The sequence below is a fragment of the Lepisma saccharinum genome, chromosome 6 (genome assembly GCF_977018435.1).
Source record: "Lepisma saccharinum chromosome 6, izLepSacc3.1, whole genome shotgun sequence".
NCBI lineage: Eukaryota > Metazoa > Arthropoda > Insecta > Zygentoma > Lepismatidae > Lepisma > Lepisma saccharinum.
This window is the reverse complement of record NC_139234.1, coordinates 70,333,092-70,356,267: the sequence shown is the minus strand read 5'-3', so window position 1 is coordinate 70,356,267 and position 23,176 is coordinate 70,333,092. Positions and strand designations below refer to the sequence as shown.

The window sequence follows — 23,176 nt, the reverse complement described above, 5'->3', positions numbered from 1 at the left end:
TTGCAGTGCTAAGGAAATCCCACCCTGCCCCCGGGTTTTGATGTTTATAGATCCGGCACTGAGTGCATGTTATGATGGAAATTGATAGCCACATGATGTAGAACCATGTTCCATGTTACAAAGAACAATAAATATGTTGAATAGTCTCATGTTACAAGATAATTAAAATTGACTATTTGTATGACTACTGATGTGGTCTTAAACCTTGGTTTTTGTTGTGTTTATTATAATTTTTGCTTCCCTGTTGAGGTTCATAACCCAAACTTTTTCATCAACTGTTAAGAATTTTGATTATTTTTCTTTATTTCTTTCAGCATTAAACAGATAGTATCAAGTAATCACCTGAAACCTGACAAACAAATGAAACTTGAAGATTGCTTGCAAGCTGGTATCATGTGTGACAAATGTTCAAAATTATTTCCTTCAGTTTCACTGTTGGAACTTCACAGGGCTAAAGAACACCAACGAGTGTTTTCATTGCGTTCAAATACAGCAATGACTTCTAAATCTTCATCTCTCTCGAAGACTGTGCCATCTAAAGTGTCTCTCCTTGAGGTGGCTCTTACTACCTGCAAAACATCATCAGCTACTCAGAATGAGAAATTACCAATGATTTCACCTACATTTGAGTCCTCCTCAACTGGTGCCATGGCTAAATCATCTAAAGAAGCAAGTAATGCAGCTTCCTCCAATAGTGGAGTTTCTCAGATCATAGATGAGTAAGTATTGTTGTTTTAAGGTCCACGTGAAACAATTGTGAACCATTATATGTGTTAGGACATTTGAGTGATAGACTCACAAACTTGCCACTGAAGGATTGGGTTGCGATTGAGGGCTGGGCAAGGGTGTGCATTTGTGAGTGTTACTTTATCTAATATTCATTCATGGTCAACATTGAAAAATCAGAAAATTGCAAATAAAAAATGCAAACATTTAGCAAAATGAAAATTTAAATCCAAAATTTCAGCAGTCCTTGAATAGTGACCTGCCCGCTATCTTTTAGTTGGGTGAAGTGTGACCAACACAGAAGTTCTCTTGTTGCTTTTATTTGGAATTGTGTAACAGATGGTACGTTCTCTTTTCCAGTAACTCTCCAGTTCTCACCAAGCAGATCAATACCAAAATTTTAGGGCAGAGATGATACCACTTTCATTCAACTGATTCCCATACCAATGCCTATATTTTTAACGATTCGCACTGTTGCTTGAAAATTGTAACAATTAAAAGTTGTTCGAAATGTACATAAGTAGCAATAACAAGGTTTATTACATGGATAGTGCCTGATATAATGGAGATTTACCCATCCTATAGTGTTAGTGAGAGGAGCTGTGTGGAATGAAGTGATAGTGGATACTTAATGAGACGAGGAGAAGTTCAGCGAAGTGTGCCTGGTGGTCCTCTGGCTGTTGACATGGTGAGCTCCTCTGGTGACAGCCTTCTCCGAGCACACTGACTGGCACTGTGAGCACACTTGCGAGCCCTCTGCTTGCACACTGACTGGGAGTTGTGGTAGGATTTTTATACCTGCGATATATCCTGGTTAGTTGACAGATTATCTTGCATCATCTTTCATAGGATGTGTCATCATTGCACATCAGGTCAGGTCTTCACAGGAAGTCTTTGAAAATCAGGGTTGAGCTATCACAAAGTCTCAAAGAAGTTGGATGCTCATCAAGTATCCATATGACACAACAGGGCTGTAGAGTACACGTAGACAACTATTTCTGGCCACGAGGCAATTCTTGGAGGTGTGGAATACATCCGGCTCTGACATTTAGTCATTTCCAAATGTTATTAGGTTAAATGCGAGAATCGTACGTTTCAGTTCATATATGTACCGATATGATTGGATCAAGATTTGGAAACACTGTTTGGCTGTAACCCTTCAGAAAAAGCATCAATATATAATGAATGGTATGTATTACTTTCATTCTTCTTCTTCTTTTTTTGCATTAATCAACCTGTATATTAATTCCGTGGTACCTACTAATGACTGTTTTCATTTACACATATTAATTTTTAAAATAGTAGTATGTACGTAATATGTTCTTGGGGATCTGTATCAGTCTGTTTATAACCAAGATGCTTTCTGAATGGGTGTTGGAACTATAGGTACTAGTATTTATGTAATTTTTCCCTTATTGTTCTGCTATTTTGAGACATGATACACTGGAAGCCTGAATTTGTGTACCTGGATTTTGCATTTTGCTGCATTACTCTACATTCGATCTTCATAGATTCCATTGAACAAAATATTACAGAGTTTTCCAAAGATTTTACATTTTCTGCATTTTATGTTTTTTCAGCTTGGTATTCTCAAAAACATAAAATCAAAGTTTACTGTGTGTATAGTCACACAATTACAAGACAACAACACATTATTTGCATTTCTAGTATTTTTTAAATTATTTTTTCATGAGATTTAATTTTAATTTTGCAAGGGAAGATAAAATTCATTTATAAAATCTTGGTGGCAGAGTATATTTACTGAGTTCTGAATTTTGATCTTGCCACAAAATTCCAAGGTTAAGTTCTGACACATTCTTTGTGAAAATGCCTTCGTCAATTTCATCTAATCATTGTAATCAGAGCCTCCCTGATGGCACAATGGTAATGTTGTCACCTTGTAATCAAGGGGTCCTCGGTTTGATACCTGGTGGGAGAGACAGTGGTTCGGATCCCACTTTAATGTGTAGGTCCAGTCCCAATTAGCCTGTCTGTGAATAAAGTGAACGTAAAGCAACAATTCAACCATTTGAAAATAGGAATTGTTGCTTTCCTGGCAACGTGATTCGAACAAGTGTTCTCGGGTTACCAGCCAGGTTAAGTCTATTTCGGCTTCCAATGTTTCGAGCGCATACTTTGCTATAGAAATGGAGACCAGTGTAGGATTAAATATATGACAATTATGGTGTGGAATTTGGATTTTGTCGTATTGGCTCATTTTGGATCCTGTTGCTCTTATTGGCTGCAGCTTTGTTTTTATGGAGGAGCGCATTCCAGGAGTGGTTGAGTTGGAGTCCCACATTCGTGTTGAGATTGGTGCTTTCCCGTGATATGGCTATGGCTTCTTGTACTCATCGGTCCCAGTAACTGGCACATTTGGCTATTATTTTGATGTCGGCAAATAAAACTCTGTGTCCCTCTGTGATGCTGTGCTCTGCAAGTCCTGACTTTTCAGGTTGGAATAATCTGATGTTGCACTGATGTTCGTTGCATCATTGTTCAATGGTTTGGCCTATGTATGGTGTCCCACACTAGCAAGGAATACAGTATACTCCTGGAATCTCTAGCTCCAGGTTATCCTTGATTGAGCAGAGAAGAGTCTTGGTCTTGAGTGGTGGTCTGTGGATGGTCTACTCCGTGTCCTGTGAGAATTCTACTTAATTTCCCAGAGGTGTGCCCAATAAAGGGTAAAACTATTGTAGTGAGACTTTCTCCTGTGTTGCTGCTAGCAGAGGGTCTGTGTGGTGAAGCGACCACATCCCCATGTTCGGCTGGTCTGGGTGGTGAAGAATCGACCTTTCTAAGGACCACACTGTTGTCCAGGGTTGGTTTCCGCTGAGATATCACTGCCTTGTTGATTGCCCTGTTAATGTCAGTGATGTTGTATCCATTGACGTCCGGAGGGGGGTCGAACGGGACATTGACATCATTCATTTAAAGATTCAAGAAAGCCGAAAGTTTGTTACTCTTATTGTTAAGAACAGAAAGTTCATTTTGTTAGTATTCGAACAGAAAAATCAAAGTAAAAATGCATTGGATCGAAAACATTGAGTGAAAAATACAGGAATAAGGTTATATTCTACCATTTCATCCAAAGAGCAAATGGTTCCACAGTTTTCAAAATTCTAATAATTACAGTTGTAGGTGAGAGGTCACACAAGAAACTTTATGACAAAAAAAATCCCCCTAACATTTAAAGCCTTTCTTGAAAGAGACGTGCAAAAGCTAATATCAAAATGCATTCAGATACTAACTCCATAAAATGCAAAAGAAATAATGGAAAATAGTTGTGCTGGAATTCACTCGTTTGGTTGATCGAGTCTCCCCATTTATGTAATAATGAAAATTATTTAGAATAAAATTTTTTGTTGTTACTTTATAATATTTATTTTATTATATAAAAACATTTATTACCATGGTAATAATACTTATTATTTTTCTACTATTCGCAATTAAAATTAACCAATATGCCGTCTGGTGGGATTTTCAGGAACTACTCTATGTAGGATACGTTGTGTTGAAATCATTTAAAGCATGGGGAATATGTGAAAAAGAAACGTCTACTGTTCATGTTTCTTTTGATCTAAATTGGTCAGAACAAATGAAAAATTGTCATGTGTTTCCACCCTGTGGAGTCAAAATATGAAATCTGTAAATAAATCAGGGGAATTGTAATTGATGAAGATTGGCATGGGGGATAACACTGTAATTTGGCAAGGAAATTACGAAGATTGCATGAGTGTGCTCACTTTATTTTTCGAGAGATAAATATATATTACCATGAAAGTAAAGTTTTAAATTATATTTTATAAATAAACCTTTTTTTTTAAAAAAAAAAGTCATGCATCTTACCCAATGTATCCATGTATTATGTATGGGTGAAATTTGGAACAGGTGCAAGTCGATTAAGAGAGATGAATATAGTTTAGAATGAATTATTGTCAAATGTAACCAGAAAAAGAAAATGGACATGCTAATGTTGCTGTTTCATTCAGTACGATGTCCTTTTTCAGTGAGGATAGCTTGGTCATGAAATTGTGAATATTATGCCCCAGCTTTTCAAGTACAGGTCAATTTCAATTGATTTATTTTCAAATAATTTCCAAGAACCCCAGTTACAACATAGGTGCAGATGATACAGCTTTGCTTTGAAGAAACAGTGTGTATACATTAGTTTCGTCTGCGTTTTCCGTGTTATTTTTGCCTATCATAATTAAATGCTTCATTCTCAGCACAGCTTCACCTTCGTTAGAATTCCTGGAATTCACATCGCATTCATAATATTTAAAAAATATTGCGTAATTTAAAGGTTTCTACCATACCAGCCATGACAACACGCTGCTATTTCGTACTACCGCTGAATGTAAACAAAGATTTATCCTACATAGAGTGGCCATATTGGAAGTGACACTAGCGCTCAGGTGGTAATTTTAATCGTGAATTCAACTATCATTTGCCCGACCACCCCTGCAAAAATTTCTGGCGATGCCCATGTATCCATTCTAATGTAGCATGGTTCTTAGATAGTTGAGTTCTGAACACTTGTTTGAATTCAACTATTCATTGGTCATATTTTATGACACAAAAAAAAAATCAAAATGGAAGACATACTGACCTGTGAATTCTTGGAATTATGTGGAGATTATTGATTTTTATACAGGGAATTAAACATGAATCCTTTTTTTCTTTGTACAGAAAGTAAAAAAAAATAATGAGCTGATACATCAATATCAGTTGGAATTTATTCATCAATATCAATTGATGATTTTCCAGAGTTGGGTATTTTGCAGAGTGTAATTATCCTGGAAATTATGCAAAAACAATTTTACATTTATTTTATTATATTCCAGTGTAATCCTTGACTATTTTAAACCAAAATGCTGGTAAATTGATAAACTTGGATATTAATATTAATTAATATTTTGAACATTTATTTATTAAAATTTTCAAGTATTGGTATCTGTGTTGGTGAGAATCAGTAAGTGTGTGGGCATTTCCTCAGCACTAAAATTAACTGTATCAGGAGTTCATTATAAACAAGTGCTGGGCGCGTACATAGTGATAAAGGAGTATATTTTTGCTGTGGTCAATAGAATCACAAATGCAGCTAGCAAAGAAGTGATTCCACATATAACAGATTCAATATTGTTTATATCAGGAATCTCCAGTAGTACAGACCATAGGGCCATAAAATTTTAGTGATTAGACATTTTAATGGCCCCAACCCAAGTGGATTTCAGTATTAAAAACAGGTGTTACAGTATTATGGGTGATTTTTGCAGTGTTAATCTCAGAAGTCCATTAAGGGGATAATTATGTAATATTTGCTACATTTGCATGAATTGTAAAATTGCAATTTACACATCATACTTAGGCACTCAGCCTTTGAACCAATAAACATTGATCTTCTTGAGAAGTGGTTGAAAATTTGTGTAGAATCACATGGTGCACTTTTCTTTTACGAGAGTTACAAATTCACTTCTAAACACATGTATTGCATGCAACAGAAACTATGTCCAAAATGATGCAAGTGTGTGTATAGAGTGAGTCAAAAGTCCCTGGCCACCCTTATAAAATGAAAGGGAGTGTAGATTGCACCAATTGGTCATGGTAATAGTATGTTAAGCCTAGGTCGAAACATTTTGGTGCATGTCATGACAACGTCTGCCATCTTGGATCCAACTACATGTATTTAAATGGGAAGGGGGGTATGTGGGTATGGTTTTGAGCTAGAATTTCACCAGGAATTCAGTGGTGAAGTCAGATTTATGAAAACTTTAATGATAAGGAAGTTAATGGCCATATGAAAGTTACACAATGTGTTCAATATCCTGTCCTTCTTGTGCTATGCACATGTTGAGACGGTTCTCCCATGCTTTGTGGACACGGAGCAATATCTCGGGTGTGATTTGTGCACAGGCATCCAGTATCCGTTGCTCCAAGTGACCCACAGTCTGAATCTTTTCAGCATACACCATTGACTTCACATGGCCCCACAGGTAAAAATCGAGTGGGGCTAATCTGGAGATCGGGAAGGCCATTTCACTGGCCCACGTCGACCAATCCATCAACCAACTGCATGTTCAGATAGTGACCTGTCACCCATAATGAGGTGGTGCCCAATCCTGCTGAAAATATGAGGAGAAGCTGCCACAAATGATGGTAAAATGTGTCCTTGTAACAACTGCAAGTAGCCCTCTGCATTTAAATTGTCATGAATGAAGAATGGGCCAATGATACTTGTCCCCCAGATCCTGGCCCACACCATAACCTGCCCAGCACCAACCATATTGCTTGGATCTCTCCACAAAAACTGCATTCTCCTATCTGGGGGTCGTCCTCAGAGAGATGGTGCTGCAGCTTGTACGGGTGCCACTTAACCATCTTTAACACCCTGCAAATGGAACAGACATTTGACATGTACTGCTCTGCTGTGACTTGTCAAATGATGCTAGCACTGCCGTAGCTGTTCCTTGGTCAGTGGCAGTTCTGGGTCTACCAGATCGTGGCCTTTCCTGGACTGTACTGCTCTCTTCAAACCTGGACAGCAATTGGGACACTGTGTTCCGTTCGTTGAAATCACAAGCTACAGCATGGGCACTTCTCTCCCCCCCCCCCCTTCCCCCAGCTTGATGATCTGGATTCATTCGGCCTTGGTCAGTGGCATGGTTCATCACCTGCAAATGATATGTAATTATCACTTTCATATGACCATAACTTCCTTATCATTAAAGTTTTCATAAATCTGACTTCACCACTGAATTTATGATGAAATTCTACCCCAAAACCATACCCCACATGCCCCCCTTCTCATTGAAAGAAATGAAGTTGGATCCAAGATGGTGGACGTTGTCATGACATGCATCAAAAATTTTCCTCCTAGGCTTAACATACTACTACCATGACCAATTGGTGCAATCTACACTCCCTTTCATTTTGTAAGGGGTGGTCTAGGACTTTTGACTCACCCTGTATTCATTTTGTATTCAGAATATTCAAAGTTAAAAAACATATTTGTGTATATAACATGGTGTAATCAAGGCATTGTTATTGACCTTGAACTTCCACAAAATAAATAAAACTACAGTGTGAGCTATCAACCTTGCAATTAATGTCAGAAAACAAAAACATTATTTAAATTCTGGACTAAGGTTCAAATTTTATTAATAATTTGTTTTCCTTTCTAATTCTTTCAGATTGTTTTATGCAGGTCAGTGATTATTTCTTAACCCTCATCCTTCACTTTTGTAAATATAGCATGTCCCATTTGAAATGTCCTATTTTCATTGCACTATTTCTCCCAAAATATTAGACATATCAACATGAACTAAAAAAATACTTGTGTGACTCATCAAGTTTGTATAGAAAAATTATAGCACTTCTACATGTGCCCCACCAGTCACACGAAGGATATCCAACCGATTTTAGATTTCTCCCCATGTGCGTTGAAGCATTTCAGGTGTGACGGTTGCAATGACATTCTCAATGCGCTCACACAGTTGCTGGATGTTCGCTGCTTTTGTCGCATACACCCTGTCCTTGATTAACCCCCATAAGAAGTCCAGAGGGGTTATGTCAGGTGATATGGGTGGCCATGGAATTGGTGCACCTCTTCCGATCCACCTACCAGGAAACTCATTATCCAGTCTTTTCCTCACTTCTGTGTGCCAGTGTGGAGGTGCCCCATCTTGTTGAAAAAATATACGAGGATACCTATGCTGAATTTGTGGGAACACAAACTGCTCCAACGTGTCAAGGTATGTAATGCCCCTTACAGTACCTTTAGCAAAGAAGAAGGGTCCTATGACTGTACCATCTTCCATGAGTCCACACCACACATTAATTTTAGGGCTGTCTGTCTCGAACTCAATTACCTGACGAGGCGGTTCTGACCCCCAGATTCTTACATTATGATGATTGACATGTCCTGACACGTGAAGCGTGGCCTCATCGGAAAACATAGTGAAAGACAGAAAGGTGGGATCATTTTCGATGTGTTCCAAACATGTCTTCAGCAAAAGCTGCTCTCTTCGGTTTATCGTCGGGTTTCAGTGCTTGCAGCAATTGCAATTTGTACGCGTACAACTTTGATGATTACGCACAACTCTGTGGACAGTTGTTTTTGGTATGCCAGTTCCTGCGAGGTGCTACGAATGGACTTACACGAACTTTGAAATATTTTGACAATGTGCTGCACATTGTCTGCTGATACACTTTGTCGGCCACCTCCATGCTTTTTTGTCACTGAACCAGTCTTCAAAAATATCTCTTTCCATGCTCTAATCCTCTTCGCATTGGGAAGATCTTTCTGGTACATCTGATGGAATCGTCATTCTACTGCCACAATCGCGCAAAGTTCTGCGTACCACCAAATGACCTGTGCTTTCTCTGTGATGGTCACAATTTCAGTCTGCCTGCTGCCATCTGGCATTGATTTGGAATATCAAACAATTTCCAACAAAACTTGTACGTTTCACCTTCTTTATGGCACCTAGAAAAAAACAAATATATATATATACAATAATTTATAATCGCAAAATAAAAATAGGACATTTCAATTGGGACACGCTGTATTTTCTTGATTGAGAGAACTTCAATACTGCCATCTTTAGAAGTTACCTTGGATTTCTAATACTTATTCACATTATCAGAATCAATATTTTCACATGGTAGTATAATATTGGCATGTTATTGCAGATTTGATGATGAGACTTTGCATTTTTAGGTTCTGAAAAGTACAGAGACTAGACAGTACATTTCAAACACATTCGTCATTGAATTTTTTCGTGACCAAACAAAGCAGATGCCTCTGTGTGAGATAAAAATCCTGTAAAACGTTTAAAATTATATAAAAACCTAAAACAAGCTTGATTTAGGTGCACAAACCTACAATAGGTTCTAACAAGCAAAATATTTTTTTAGGCCCTCTAAAACTTCATCAGGTGTTGCATTTTTTAACGAAACGCTGACATAACTTATTATTACTTACATACCTGTAAAGGAAAAAAAATAGGTTAAAAACCTAAAATCCAAGGTCTAGTCATGATATAACCAGACTTGTATGGTTAATGCTCATAAGCTCAGCCAATCAGGCAATGAGCCAATGTTTTCAGCCTCTTATTTTGGAAACCAGCAAGAAACTCAAAACATTATAGTGTCAGTCACACTTGTTTGTACATTAATTAACCCCTTTCCTGCGGCAACGTTGAAGGCAAGTGCTTCCAAAAAGAAAACATCTCTATCTAGATGCAACTGCAAATTCGTTTCATAAATAATGTAAAAAATAAGTATAAAAAGACCCGCCACATAATGAAGCTTGGAAAGCAATCTATGTATAGACTCTGCCCCAAAGTGTACAATGCAGGAAAACACTCATAACAAAAAGATAATTGTTTTTCCAGGAGCCGGAAAAGCATCAACAATAGATTTTTTGCTCACAAAGACTAATAAATGCATGATAAAGTGATGTCTATAAAAATGACTTGCTGCAATACAACAACTGGGTCATCATTCCATGTCAAATCAACAAGGTCCTCAACCTTAGATTTTTTGATTCATTTGAAATTTGGCATACTGAAAGGACCATCCGAGGTAGGAAAATATGCAACTTTGCAGATCCATAGCTTTTGTATTTCAGAAATTACAATGTTGCAAACTGCCATTTTGACCATATTTTGTCCATCTTGTTAACTTTAAATTGCAATATTTTGGCAACCTACAGAAGTGATTTGAAAGTTCTTGAAGGGCTCTTTCACACAAGATATAGCATGCCTATGCTAACGTAAAAAAAACAATTGAAGGTGGTGTAAAGAAAACTTTGGTAGCCATTTTCTCAAAAAACGGAGCTTTTAAATTTTTCAAAAAATTACATGTCAAGAACTTCCCAATGCTGTCCAAATCACTTCTATAGGTTGCCAAAATATTGCAGTTTAAAGTTAACAAGATGCTGGAAAAAATGGTCAAAATCGCACAGTTTGCAACATTGTAATTTCGGAAATCTGAAAGATATGGATCTGCAAAGTTGCATATTTTGCTACCTCAGGTGACCCTTTCTGTATGCTAAATTTCAAATGAATCAAAGTATGTGAGGTTGAAAAAATGCCTCTTCATGGTTGATTTCACATGGAATGCCCCAACTGTTAATTTTTAAATACTCTCTCTCTCTCTATGTAGATGCTCTCCAAAAAGGAAAAAAAGAAGACAATTTTTAGAGAGTATATATATATTAATCCGCTGCAGGTAATGGGTTAACAATGTATTTTTGTTTTGATTTATGTTTTTAAGTTTGCTCTTTTTGTAGCTCAGTATTTCCTGTTGTTCATTTTGGTGGTGCATTCTGGTGGGACAATGTTTGTGCTGAACATCTTGCATGTTGGACAAAGCTATTTTTTTTTAATTGCATGTGTTACTTTGTGGTTTAATGTGAAAATAACAATTATTGTAGAAGATTGTGTGTTAGTAATGTTTCATAGATTAGTCATATAATCTACACATAGTTTACATTGGGATAGACATTCAAACCCATATCTTCAAACCTCAAATCCAGAATTAATTGTCTGAAGCTCAGATCCAGGATTTGTTATCTAAATCCTGATCCTTAATTCAAATATACAAAGGTTCAAATCCACCAATCTGTTTACCTTATGTACATAGACAAAACAGCTACAAAGAAAAAGCACTGTGGAGTGCCATTTTGAAAGCAAAGTCGAAATCACTGTAAGTGTGAGTTGAGGAAAAGAGCCAAGGTAATCTACTCAGTAGGAAATCTGATTGTCATGCAAGAGAGACTGCTTTGATTCATGGGATGGGTGTTCTCAGGTGGGAATTTTTCTGAAATTCCCTCGGAACATTTCTCTTTACATCAATTGGTACATGAAAGGTACTTCAATGTCAAAGTTTTTGTTTTACCACTTTACACACAGAAAGGCTAATAAGAATTTGACATAGTTTAAAGTGGGATCCAAACCACGATGTGCCTCCACTGACAGGGTGTCTACCAGTCTTGAAAACCTGAAATCCTGGAAAAGTAAGGGAAATTTATTGTGGTTCTGGAAAGATCAACATTTTTGAAACAGTTAGTGTACAAAGAAAAACGGGAGAAGCAAGGAAGTTTAAATGTTTTATGAACAAACTGTACTTCAATTTGATTGTACTGAGTATTACGAGTAGTTACATTATAAATTGTACATTAAATACTTTAGAAGAAGGTTATGTTTTGAACTATTTTCATGTCAATCTAATACAGTAAGCCTATTGGAATTTACCACTTTCTTGTTGCAACTTTTTGGGTTGTGTTTGGTAGATATTAGAATTAATGCAGATTTTATTACCATTTACTACAATTATATATTATTTATGCTATATTTGTTATAATTTTTTATAGAAAAGAATTTTTGTTATCACTTTTACAAGTGATAGCGGTATCTCAGTCGTTAGGGCATCTGACTACCATGAAAGAGACCCAGTTTTGATCCCTGGGATTTTTTTCCCACCTGTGCAAGGGTTCCCGTCACACTCAGCATCATATAAAGAGGTACCTGGAGGAAACTCTGGGAGGTTAAGGTGACCAGGAGCATGGTGCTGTGGCATGGTGCGAAGCACAGGGGAGCACTTTCCATTTTTACAAGTGAAGTGAATAATATAAAAACTTAATTACATGGGATTGTAAGTGTTGATGTTAGCTAAAATATTGTGACCTTCTTACATGCATACTTAAATATATGAATTGTCCTAATGACTTAAGTCTGGAAAATTTTTATTCTTGGTCTGGAAAATTCAAGGAATTTTGTTTTTACTAAATTGTAGACACCCTGACTGGGGATCTAACTCAGAACCCCTTGACTATAGTATGACGACTTTACCACTATGCCATCAGAAAGGCATTGGAATTTACATGTGACCTGAGCATAGTGCTGATCACATCACCTCAACTATGGCCGAGATTGTGAATGTGTAAAACACTGTCTCCACACCTGTGAACCTTAATGCAAACAAAATAGCTTTTTATTAATTTTTTATGTACATACTTTCAGCAGAGCGTATAGAAGAAATAGTGTGCGCACTCCCCGAGTTGCCGTGGTCCACCGCCTAGATGGCAGTGGTGACGTTTGAGACGGCGCGTTGCTTACATAACTAACTACATAAGAAACAAAAATGCATGTTACTTACGTTTGGAGAAGAGCTCAGCAGCTGGATAGTTTGGAGAATTTCCGAGATGATTTTGCTGTCTTCGAGGCACTTAATTCCTTTCTTATCTCTTTGGTGCGGAAGAAAAATAGACATTTCAGATAGTGAAATACGAGTTTAGATAGCGTACGCAGCACATGATCTTCACAGCATCCTAAGTGCGTAGTTTTTACAGCAATTATATTTAAATTGTCCAAACACTCAAAAAATATATCACCCCATAATCTATTAGCACATGATAATTCTTTTTACAATAACTCCTTCCACTCGTAGCAGAACATCATAAACACTTTTCGATACATAGGTAAGGTATTACAGCCGTCGTCCGAACCATAGGCTTGGATTAGCGTAAGTGGGGCAGGTACATTAGTTGGTTCCCCGTGCAGAAAAGTTGTACACAGTTTACAATCAGTCACTTTGGAAATATACCGCACTATGTATCCTGCCAAATGATACGCCAAGTATTATTTACCAACACTTTGTTCATTTAAGTTCGGTATGTTGTTTTCTCAGTTCGGTATTTGAATTTCATCTTCAACAATGGAAATTTTTCCCTTATTTCATTTTCAGCTTGCTTCTTCACCGAAAGATTTTTATTTTCGGTTGCTCTTGCCAGAGTTCGCATTTGATTAACAAAAGACGTCAGAGGAGATTCAGTCCTGCATTCACAGTTTCCGCCAGAAAGTAAAGCAAGTTTTGCTGGTACGTAAATTGATTGCATAAGGACATATAAGACCCTTCACCAATTTTTCTAAGTGATCTTCAGAAGGCAAAGGTAGCAAATCGTGATGCAAACAGTGTCTATACCCCTTGGGGACTTAATTTTTTAAAGAAGAGACTCCAGTATAAACTCAGAACTGTGTCTCATTCCTGTCTTACTTTTCAGTTGGCATTTCTTTAAGATTGTATCAATTACAATTTTTTGATTTTTGCTAAGAGACGCGAACTGTTTCGACTGTGTGACTGTTGTCTTTAACGCCTTTTTCAAGCAAATTTATTTTAGCCTGTGCGACCTTGAGTTTATTCTGCGTTCTAATTAATTGCGTTTCTGATTCTTAAGTTTTTCTTTAGCAATGCTATTGTATTGCTAGCATCCGCAGTGTGAAGCAAATCATCCTCTACTGATAAGCTTAATATACATTGCGACGAGTACTTACTTTATTATCATCTGTCCGAAAGGATTGCCTTTTCATGGGAGATTTTCGCTTCTTAACTGTCTTAGAGAGGTATTTGGGCAGATTAGGAAATATATGAGGAACAGCTTCTGGTTTTAATTTCCACCTTTGTCGTGGAATTTCTGCTGTATCGCCATCCACTATGAACGAATGCACTTTCACTAAACGGTCAGAGGAAAAATGAATATCACACACATAGCAATTATGACTTAGTTTTTTTATCTGTTCTAGGGATGGCACACTCCCATTTTGTCTTTAGTGGCCTAAAAAAAATGTCTACTACCTGAAGAACAGCGGTCATATCTTGATCTACAGCCGGGTACGAAACACGTAGGCATCTTGTAGTTTTCGCTCGCTGCTGTCTCAAACACAATAATAATGCGTTGAACACAACACAAACTAGTCACAACGGATCAATCACAAATCTAACGACACTAAAGTGAATAACGTAATAACGTTGTCTAATAAAAGTACACAATGTTATTCTGATACAACAAAACACAACTCTCTACATAAAGCGCGGCCGCACTGCAAGCAGAAGACGCTCGCCGCAAGCGAAGGTGCTGCCAGTGTTTCGGTGGGGCACCGCTCTATTCACTTGGCTTACGGGAAGAAACCGAAGTGCACACACTTTCTCTTCTATACGCTCTGCTTTCAGGTTAAAAAGCACATGACATTTCGTGCTCCTTGACAACTGCAAAAAACAATGTAAGATAATCTCTCATCTTTGAGATCCTGATTAAATTTCAAACACAAAAATTTACTAAGTTTGGAATCACATTATGCCTTTCAATGCAGATAGATAGGGACCTGAAAAATTTACATGTGAAAATTTTGCAAAAGTTTGAGTGCTTCTAACATGAACACTGAGGCAGATATTCACACTGGTTTTCTATATTGTGAAGTTTCGTCTATTGACATATTTTAAACTATCTTTAATTCTAGTTTTCTTCAGAATGCCAACTTCAAAGTAGAAAAACAGATAAGAAATTATTGCAAAGTCATAACTTGAATTTGTGCAGTTGTTGCCATACTATTCTGTGTTTTGTCACCAATACAAACACACAAAAAGATATAAATCATCATTTTTCCCTGAAATTGTACTGTCGAGTGTAAATTTTGTTGCACCTAACAACACTACTTGGATTATACTGCTGAGCAAGACATCTCGTATAATAACAGTAGACCTACAATAGTGTGTGAAGAAATCAAATAAGGGTGTCCAGGTGCCATTTGAAGACAAGATTACAATTTATGATATGGCCAATGACCTTAAAAATAATTTGACATTTTAAATGTGTGTGACTTTCATAATGAATCCATTTGTAAAAGGTTAGGTAATGCCCTGAGATACACCGATAGAATTGCCGAAATCACTTACTTGGGTATTGAACTAGCCTCCAATGTGGTAATTGCATGCCCTACCTACTAATTGGACCACCATGATTACCACTCCAGTGTGGTAAGTGTATTAATATGATGCAATGTGTGCATTATGGAATTGAAGAAACTGTTGTCTCTTGTCTCTGGGTGGAGGACCATAAGACTGTTTTCGTAGAATCTGGTTAATTCTGTGGATGCTTAGAGGTAAAAACATGTTATGAAAAAATCTGTATTGTGCTGAAATGTAACCGTACACAAGTTATATGTTTGCTTCAAATGGCAAACGAAACACCACATACACTGCTCCAAATTACTATTGTCCACAGCTCACCTTGCTGTGCACTAACTGGGGTTGTGACTTTGCTTTCAAATGGCTGGAAATGATTAAAACGTAAAGCTTCTGCCACCTAGAGGTAAAAAATTGAACCTTGTTTATTGACTGCAGCATGTGTTCACACACTGTTTCATTATTTTCTATTTTAAAATTCAGTATTTGTTGTTCTTCCTTTTCCATTGCTTTCATATTGAAATTGTAGCCTTGTTAGTTTTCACTTCTTTCATGTACTAAAGACTTTCTTTCTTTCTTGCAGTGGTAAATCATCATGGTATGTGGTGCAGAAAGAACAAAGACCAAAATTTACGTGTGACTTATGTGGTAGACAGTTTGGCAAGAAACCTGTTTTGCAAGATCATTTGAGAATACATTTTGGAGGAGGAGAGGATTACAAGTGTAAATATTGTGATAGGAAGTTTGTAACAAAAAGGATGAGGACTTCTCATGTATCATATGTACACAGGAAGAAGAGGAAACTACCTGGATGCTCCGAGTGCAAGGAATGTGGGAAGAGAATAAACAATCTTTACATGGCCAGACATCGAAGGAAACATGCAGATAAAGATCGATTTGTTTGCGATTTGTGTGGTAAGAGATTCTCTCTAAGAGCCAGACTGCAGACACACATAATATCACATACGGAAACCATTCTATCATGTAAAATATGTGGCAGAATGTTCAGGAAGTTGTCAACATTTAATGGTCACATGTCTGGGCACAAGGCAAGTACGCAGTGCGAGATGTGTGGTGCCAAGTTGGGAAGCAAACATGCACTGAAACTCCACATGACTACACATACGGGAGAACAGCCTTTTGTTTGCGAGGTTTGTGGCAGGAAATTCGCTAGGAAATCTAACATGTTGACTCACCTGAAACTCCATGCGGGAATTCGCAATATTGTGTGTGACATCTGCGGAAAGACATTTGCTCAGCGTTGGAACCTTAAGAAGCATATGGAGTCATGCATCTCAAAGACTGCCCATTTACCAGCAGTAGTAGTCCATAATGCAGCATGTTAATTTCAGAGCTCTGCTCCAAAGACCAGTTCCTATTGTCCTATATGTGCATAAAGTGGACTATGGATGTCTTAAGAAATTCCAAATCATTTATTTACTGCATGCAACCGGTCAGCTTAAAGAAACACAAATTCGGAAAATGTTCTGGAGTTTGAGTGTAAATTGTTTTTTCACCAGTCATAATGTGAATCAAATTAGCAATGCATGGCAAATGATGGTGGATTTGGATGATGGAGATTTGAATATTGGATCCAGGATTTGATAACAAATCTTGCATCATATTCAGATATTTCATTTGGATTTGGATATAAGATTCTGGATTTCTGAATTCAAAATTTGGATGTATATATTGTTTTCAAGATCTGGAAATTGATATCTAAACCAGGATTCAAAATTCAGATATTGCATTTGGATTTGAGATTTTTAGATATCAATTTCAGGATTTGAGAATCTGATGTCTGATCCCAAATTCAAATGTATGATTTTGGATTCAAATATTAGATCCAGGATTCAGATTCTAATAACTTGGATTCATATGTCCTCCATGAATCATTAACATTCACTGTGCATTTTGCTCTTTGCTAGAACAGATTTCTACTGGTCATACAACAGCTAGGTAGACACACATATTCCACAGTTGTTTGGATCTCAATTGAAATTGCATTAGCCTATCTGAGCATAAAGTGGACTTCAGACTAACATTAACAAAGTTTGTCTGCTTGTCATGTAGAAACAAACAAAATTCTGCGACTGAGTATCCAAAAGCTGATTGAAAATTGCTTTCACAAAGTTTACATGGCCAGTTAATTCCATACAAATTGTGCCTTTCCTGAAGAGGTCTGAATCGGCAGCTGCTGTTCACCTACAGCACCATTCCACCTGCAGAATTCCCCTACCATTATCTTCCAAATCTGCACCATAGGTGGAGTTGGGAGGGGAGAGGTGGAAAGTGGGACAAGTGCACACTCCAACTTGCTGTATAGCCCCATGCACTACAGTCATACTGCAACTTTTCCTTTCTAGAGCCAATGTTTAGTGAATAGGCAATCTAAAATTCAGTGCTACATGAACATTTTATCAATAACACTGTATATAGAAAAATTGTAAAAGCTGTCCTCCATGGCAGTGTTTTAGCACAGCATGGCTATGATGCCAGGGGCCCCAGGTTCAAATCCCATTCTGGACGGTTGTTTTTCATATCACTCATCCTCAATAAGCCAAAAGTGGCAGAAAAGTGATGCTAAATAACAAAAATGAAATGAAAATAAAAAAGTGTGAAAAAAGAAATCGCATGATACATTTTCAATTATAGTAAATCGATGGAAAGCAATGTGATGATTGTTTAGTATCTGACTTCTGCTTCTGTACTGTGTGCTTGCACCCCAGAGTGACATGGATTGCATTCGAACTGACACCTAGTGGTCAAAATGGCAACTGTACTGCAAGGTAGCATCTAGATTAGGACAATTTCGTTGGCACAGGGATGAATGTAACAGTGTGCTTGCCAATTTGGACATGACCTAGGCTTCCATAATTTCTTTTTGAAAAAAGTCAAATGTACATACATGACATCAAGATAGAGTTTCGACATAGCATGAGATAAAGGAAAGACAGTGCAGGTTAGGCTGAATCTCTAGTGAGAACTTGGACTTCCGGTGGTGACACAATATCATGACAACTGGGAAGCTACTTTAACAGAGGAAGTAGCAGGCTCAAGTCTAGAATGATAAAGCAGTGATGACATTCATTGCACAAAGTGCCACTCATTTAATAAATGCTTCACAGGCACTGCAAGACCAGTTATGCTTAAAATGTTTAGATAATTTGATAGAACAGCTCCCTAGATTATATATATAAAATGTCTTAAAAGCAGTTATTGTAATTTAGTTTAGTTGCTTACTTGAGTTTACTATCATGCATGCATATGTACACTTTGGATCATGAAAATTTCCAGGAGATTGCCCCACATTTTAGTAAATGGCATCACTGTTGGCAAGTGCCATTCTTCAAATAACCTATGACAAGGTTTCAGACAGGTGCAATGTATAGTTAACGTTTAGCAGTCATCTGAAGTGATAACTTAATGGCCAAGATTGGTGCACAAAGAAGTCCTCTTTCACCAAGGCAATGTAACGTGCCATAAATCAGTCACAGTGACAAAATTTCATGAGTTTGGCTTTGAATTGATTCCTCGACCAAGCCTGGATTTGCCCCTTGCGATTTCTTCCTGGTACCAAACTTAAAAATTTGGCACTGCGGAAGAAAAAAAAATCATCAAATGAGGATGACTATTTTTTTAGTATCACAAAACCTATTTTTCCAACAGAATGAAAAAATTGGAAACTTGCTGGACAAGTGTATAGCCCTTGATTGAGAAATAAAAGTGATTTTTCCAAAAAATGAAATGTGTTTATTTTCTTTTGCCAAACTTTTCAAACACCCTTATTATGTTTGTGTGTGTGCATTCTTGATGTTTTATCCATTGTCCCCATAACACAAAAAAATGTAATGTGTACAATCAGGAGAACATTGGCGTTTAAGTTTTGTTTATGTTCACTTTATGTTCAGATAGGCTTATTGGGAATAGATGTATAGTTTATTCCAAACCAATGCACAATGTGCCACCATGGGGTTTTGAACCATTGATTACAAGGAAACAGCATTGCCACTATGACATTTTGAGAAGCCTACTGTTACGGAACCATTGAACCAGATGCTTAAATTTCTATACTTTATTTTCCAACCTCCCTCATGGTGCAGTGGTAGCATAGCATCGTCGCTTTGTAATCGAGGGGTTCCTGGTTCGATACTCAGTGGAGGCACATTGTGATTTGGATTCCACTTTAAACTGTAGGTCCAATTCCGATTAGCCTTACTGTGCATAAAATGGACTTACAACACCAACTCAATCAATCAACTATACTTTATTTTCTATTTTGCAGACAAGCAAGGTAAAGCTGAAAATCAATAAGCCCGTGACTGCCAGTAATGCATTATAAAGTTCACCAGGGGTTTATCCAGGAATTTTCCCTTGGGGGGGGGGGGGGGGTGTAAGTTTGGGAATGTTATGACCATTTTAAAATGTTTGCCCTAATTCAATTTGTTCATAGATGTTTCCAGAGATTCCTTTCCTTTCCTTCCCTTCACGTTACATTTCAGAAGAAAAAAGAGGTCAAATGCTGGAAAAGATGGAAAATATATTTTTGTGATAATGTTAACATTTCAGTCTACAGTTCAGTACTTGATTTAATCAATAGTTAGACAAACACAGGAGATGACATTGATTGAAAAACACAAAATTTAAACATATTATTATCAGGGATCATTTCATGCAATTCTTAAGCTAGTTATAAAGAAATTAGGAACACTTGCGCAATATTTTTTTACTGTATTTGTATGGTTCTTATCATAGGTGTAACTCAGATATTATCTTGGGGGAGGGGGTCTCAATTCATTGATGAACTATAGGTGAGAATGCATTGCACGGGTGGGTGCGTGTGCTCTTGTCTGTCTGAAGTAGTAGTAATAAGTACTTACATGTATCTGCAGATATAATATGAGTCTTAAATAAATTAATACACTGCGAGCAAGAACATTTTTAGAACTATTTATTTGCAAACTGATAATGCATATTATTAATTAAACATAGCGACAATACTTTCATTTCACAGTATCCCACCATGTGTACTCTTTACAATCTTGCTTTGCTCGTTCGGTGTCATCTTTACCTCATTACCCCTGCCTCCTCCTGTTCTAGCTTCAGTTAGAAAATATGCATATATATAATTTTAATAGTTCTCTGTTGCGAGAGTGTTCCAAATGCTGCTGGTGTTGTCAAATCTCTATTTAAACAATAATTCACAAACTGAAATAAAATAATGAAACTCTATATAGAGCACGGCCATGAAGACTTTAAAATATAGTGGGAAGTTGAGATGCACGTTTGATAGACATCTGGTATTGCATTTGAATGAAATCGGTCAAGGAATTTCATATTGAAGTCTTATACCCTTACAAAACTTTGGAAAATATGCTTGGTGCTGTTGAGAGCTTATTTTTCAAATACTAAACGAGAGACTAGAGAATTGTGCCTCTTTGCCTTAAAAGAAAACTAAATAACATGTACAAATAAATGCATGGCATGTTAGCTGCAACGGGAAGGCAAGGAATTTTCACTTCTAATTTGAGGTAATGCTTTGTTTTCAATTATTTAAAAATTGAATAGCATTTATTTCACTTTCCAACACAAATAGCACAATGAAACAAGCAATTTTTTTCTCTCCACGTTTTCCAGCAGGCAGTGGCAAGCACAGTCGTGTCCCCTCTGGTGCGCCTATGGTCAGATATAAATTTGGGACTTAATGTAAATAAAATGTATTTTTATGTTTAATTCCTTATACTTCCTTTGCTTTCTCTGAAAAGTTGGAAAAAAATTAAATATGTCATTATGTCAGGGAAGACTAGATAAAAAGAGGAAGACAATTTTTACTAAATCTGTATCTTTGCAAACTGGCAATAACTTTAATAGGGTGCCAGTAATTTCACATGGCACTACGACTTTAATGCTTTTCTATTTATATCTGTTTTGCTTGTTCGGCAGCTCATTTGTCCTTTGCTCCCAGGCAAACCCCGCGTGACCTCCCCCCCTTTACAAAACACTTTCTAATTTCTTTTACAAAGGTAAGAACTCTTAGAGCCACAAAAATGGTCACGCACATCAACTATAAACGAATGAATCACTTAGGTTCTTCACGAAATACTTGCCGTTTTATATCGAATACTCGGTCAGTAAATTTTAGATTTGTACTTTATGAATATCCGTTTGAAGTAGTGTTACTGCTTTTCTACTCGCCACTTTCGGTTTCTTTCTGTCTGGTTTCAATTTCTCTATATTTTCTTCAGCCAATTTTGCAGTAAAGTTTTAGACATTGTTACATAAGCAGAACGACAACACACAAGCTGAGATGCTACACTAAGGCATTTGACTGTTCTCTTCTCTACCACTTCAAAATCATCCATCTCGCCCAAGTTACAGAAAATAGTGTTGCTAACCATTGTAAAACAATTCACTATAAGGAGTCAAACCTGTATCTTTGAATTTCTTCCCTTACTTTTATCGAACATTTTTCACATGAAAGAATCATGGACGTCCACAGGATTTTTTCCAGGGACAAGGAAGGTATTTTTTTCTGGGGGGGGGGGGCACATTTTCCCAATAATAGTATTTTCCCCTCAAAAAACATTGCTTAAATATGAATTTATCGCATTCATGCAATAATTAACGCATATTAATATGGCCGAAATGAAATTATATGTGAAAAATATATAATTTTTGGTGGACTTTCATTTTCCGGGGGAACTTCCGGGCGCCCATGGAAAGAATTGAAAGGAAAATGAAACAAAAATGTAAATTTCATTGACTCGGGGGTTGAATTTATAAACCTGTAACGTCTTTAAGAAATATCAACACTGTGTGCGGTATGTGCTCCCTAGAAGGAGGGCTAGAGGTCAGTTTGACATTTTCCAGATGGCAGTGTCCCTTCCATAGCAAAGCCTTGTCAAGGAAGCTGGTGTTTCCAGGAAATAACCATGCTGAACATTCCACCCTCCTTCTTTGACACTTTGGTTGTAGTTGATCGAAAGGTCCATTGGACTTCGCTTCTTGTAGAGCTACAAATGGTTCCTTTATATTGAAGTATTGTCATTCTATTGTTGATATAAAAATTCATATTTACACCCCCCCCCCACCTGCAGGGGGGTCCCACTTTTCTGCTTGGGGGGTGTTTGTCAAAATTTGGGAGGGTGTTAGGGGTGTGTAGATAAATCACAGAAGTTCACCCAGTCACCCATGGATTATGTCTCAAAGTTTAGTATTGGTTTTGGTATGGCAACACTGCGGCATGGTTGTGCTTGTGAATATACCTTGAAAGTTGCAATTTGAAGGAAGTTAGTGCTATTTGTGCACAAAAGAATATGGAGTGTCAAGTACAATAAAACTGACACTTCCGACATATTCTTCTGTTTGAATTTTAACAGGAACAAAGCAGCAGAGGTAACTGGAAACATTTGTGCCATGTACAGGGAGAATGTCATCGGGGAAAAGAACAGTAAGAAAATGGTTTTGTCAAAGATGGCAACTTTGACTTGAGTGATTCTGCATGTTCAGGAAGACCATCCAGCTTTGGTGAAGACCGTTTTGCACACGTAATTCAACCAAAACTACCAGGAAGACTGCATCAAGTGTTGCTGCAACTAGATAATGCATGCCCACACTCTGATAACATGACCAAAGGTACTGTCCAGGACCTTAGTTGGGAGGTTATTCCACATCCCCATTACTCACCTGATCTTACACC

General features: G+C 37.2%; 1 protein-coding gene across 1 annotated transcript in view; it reads left to right on the top strand.

Annotated features, from left to right (window-relative positions):
- The window catches only part of LOC145988861 (uncharacterized), a 39,325-nt gene extending 20,135 nt beyond the window's left edge, over positions 1 to 19,190 (top strand). Inside the window, exons 3-5 of the mRNA XM_083124108.1 lie at positions 315 to 719; positions 10,900 to 10,965; positions 16,061 to 19,190. Coding sequence (XP_082980234.1) covers positions 315 to 719; positions 10,900 to 10,965; positions 16,061 to 16,823 — 1,234 coding nt within the window. The 3' untranslated portion in view covers positions 16,824 to 19,190. The remainder of the gene's footprint in view (positions 1 to 314; positions 720 to 10,899; positions 10,966 to 16,060) is intronic.
- The last annotated feature ends 3,986 nt before the right edge of the window (positions 19,191 to 23,176 follow it).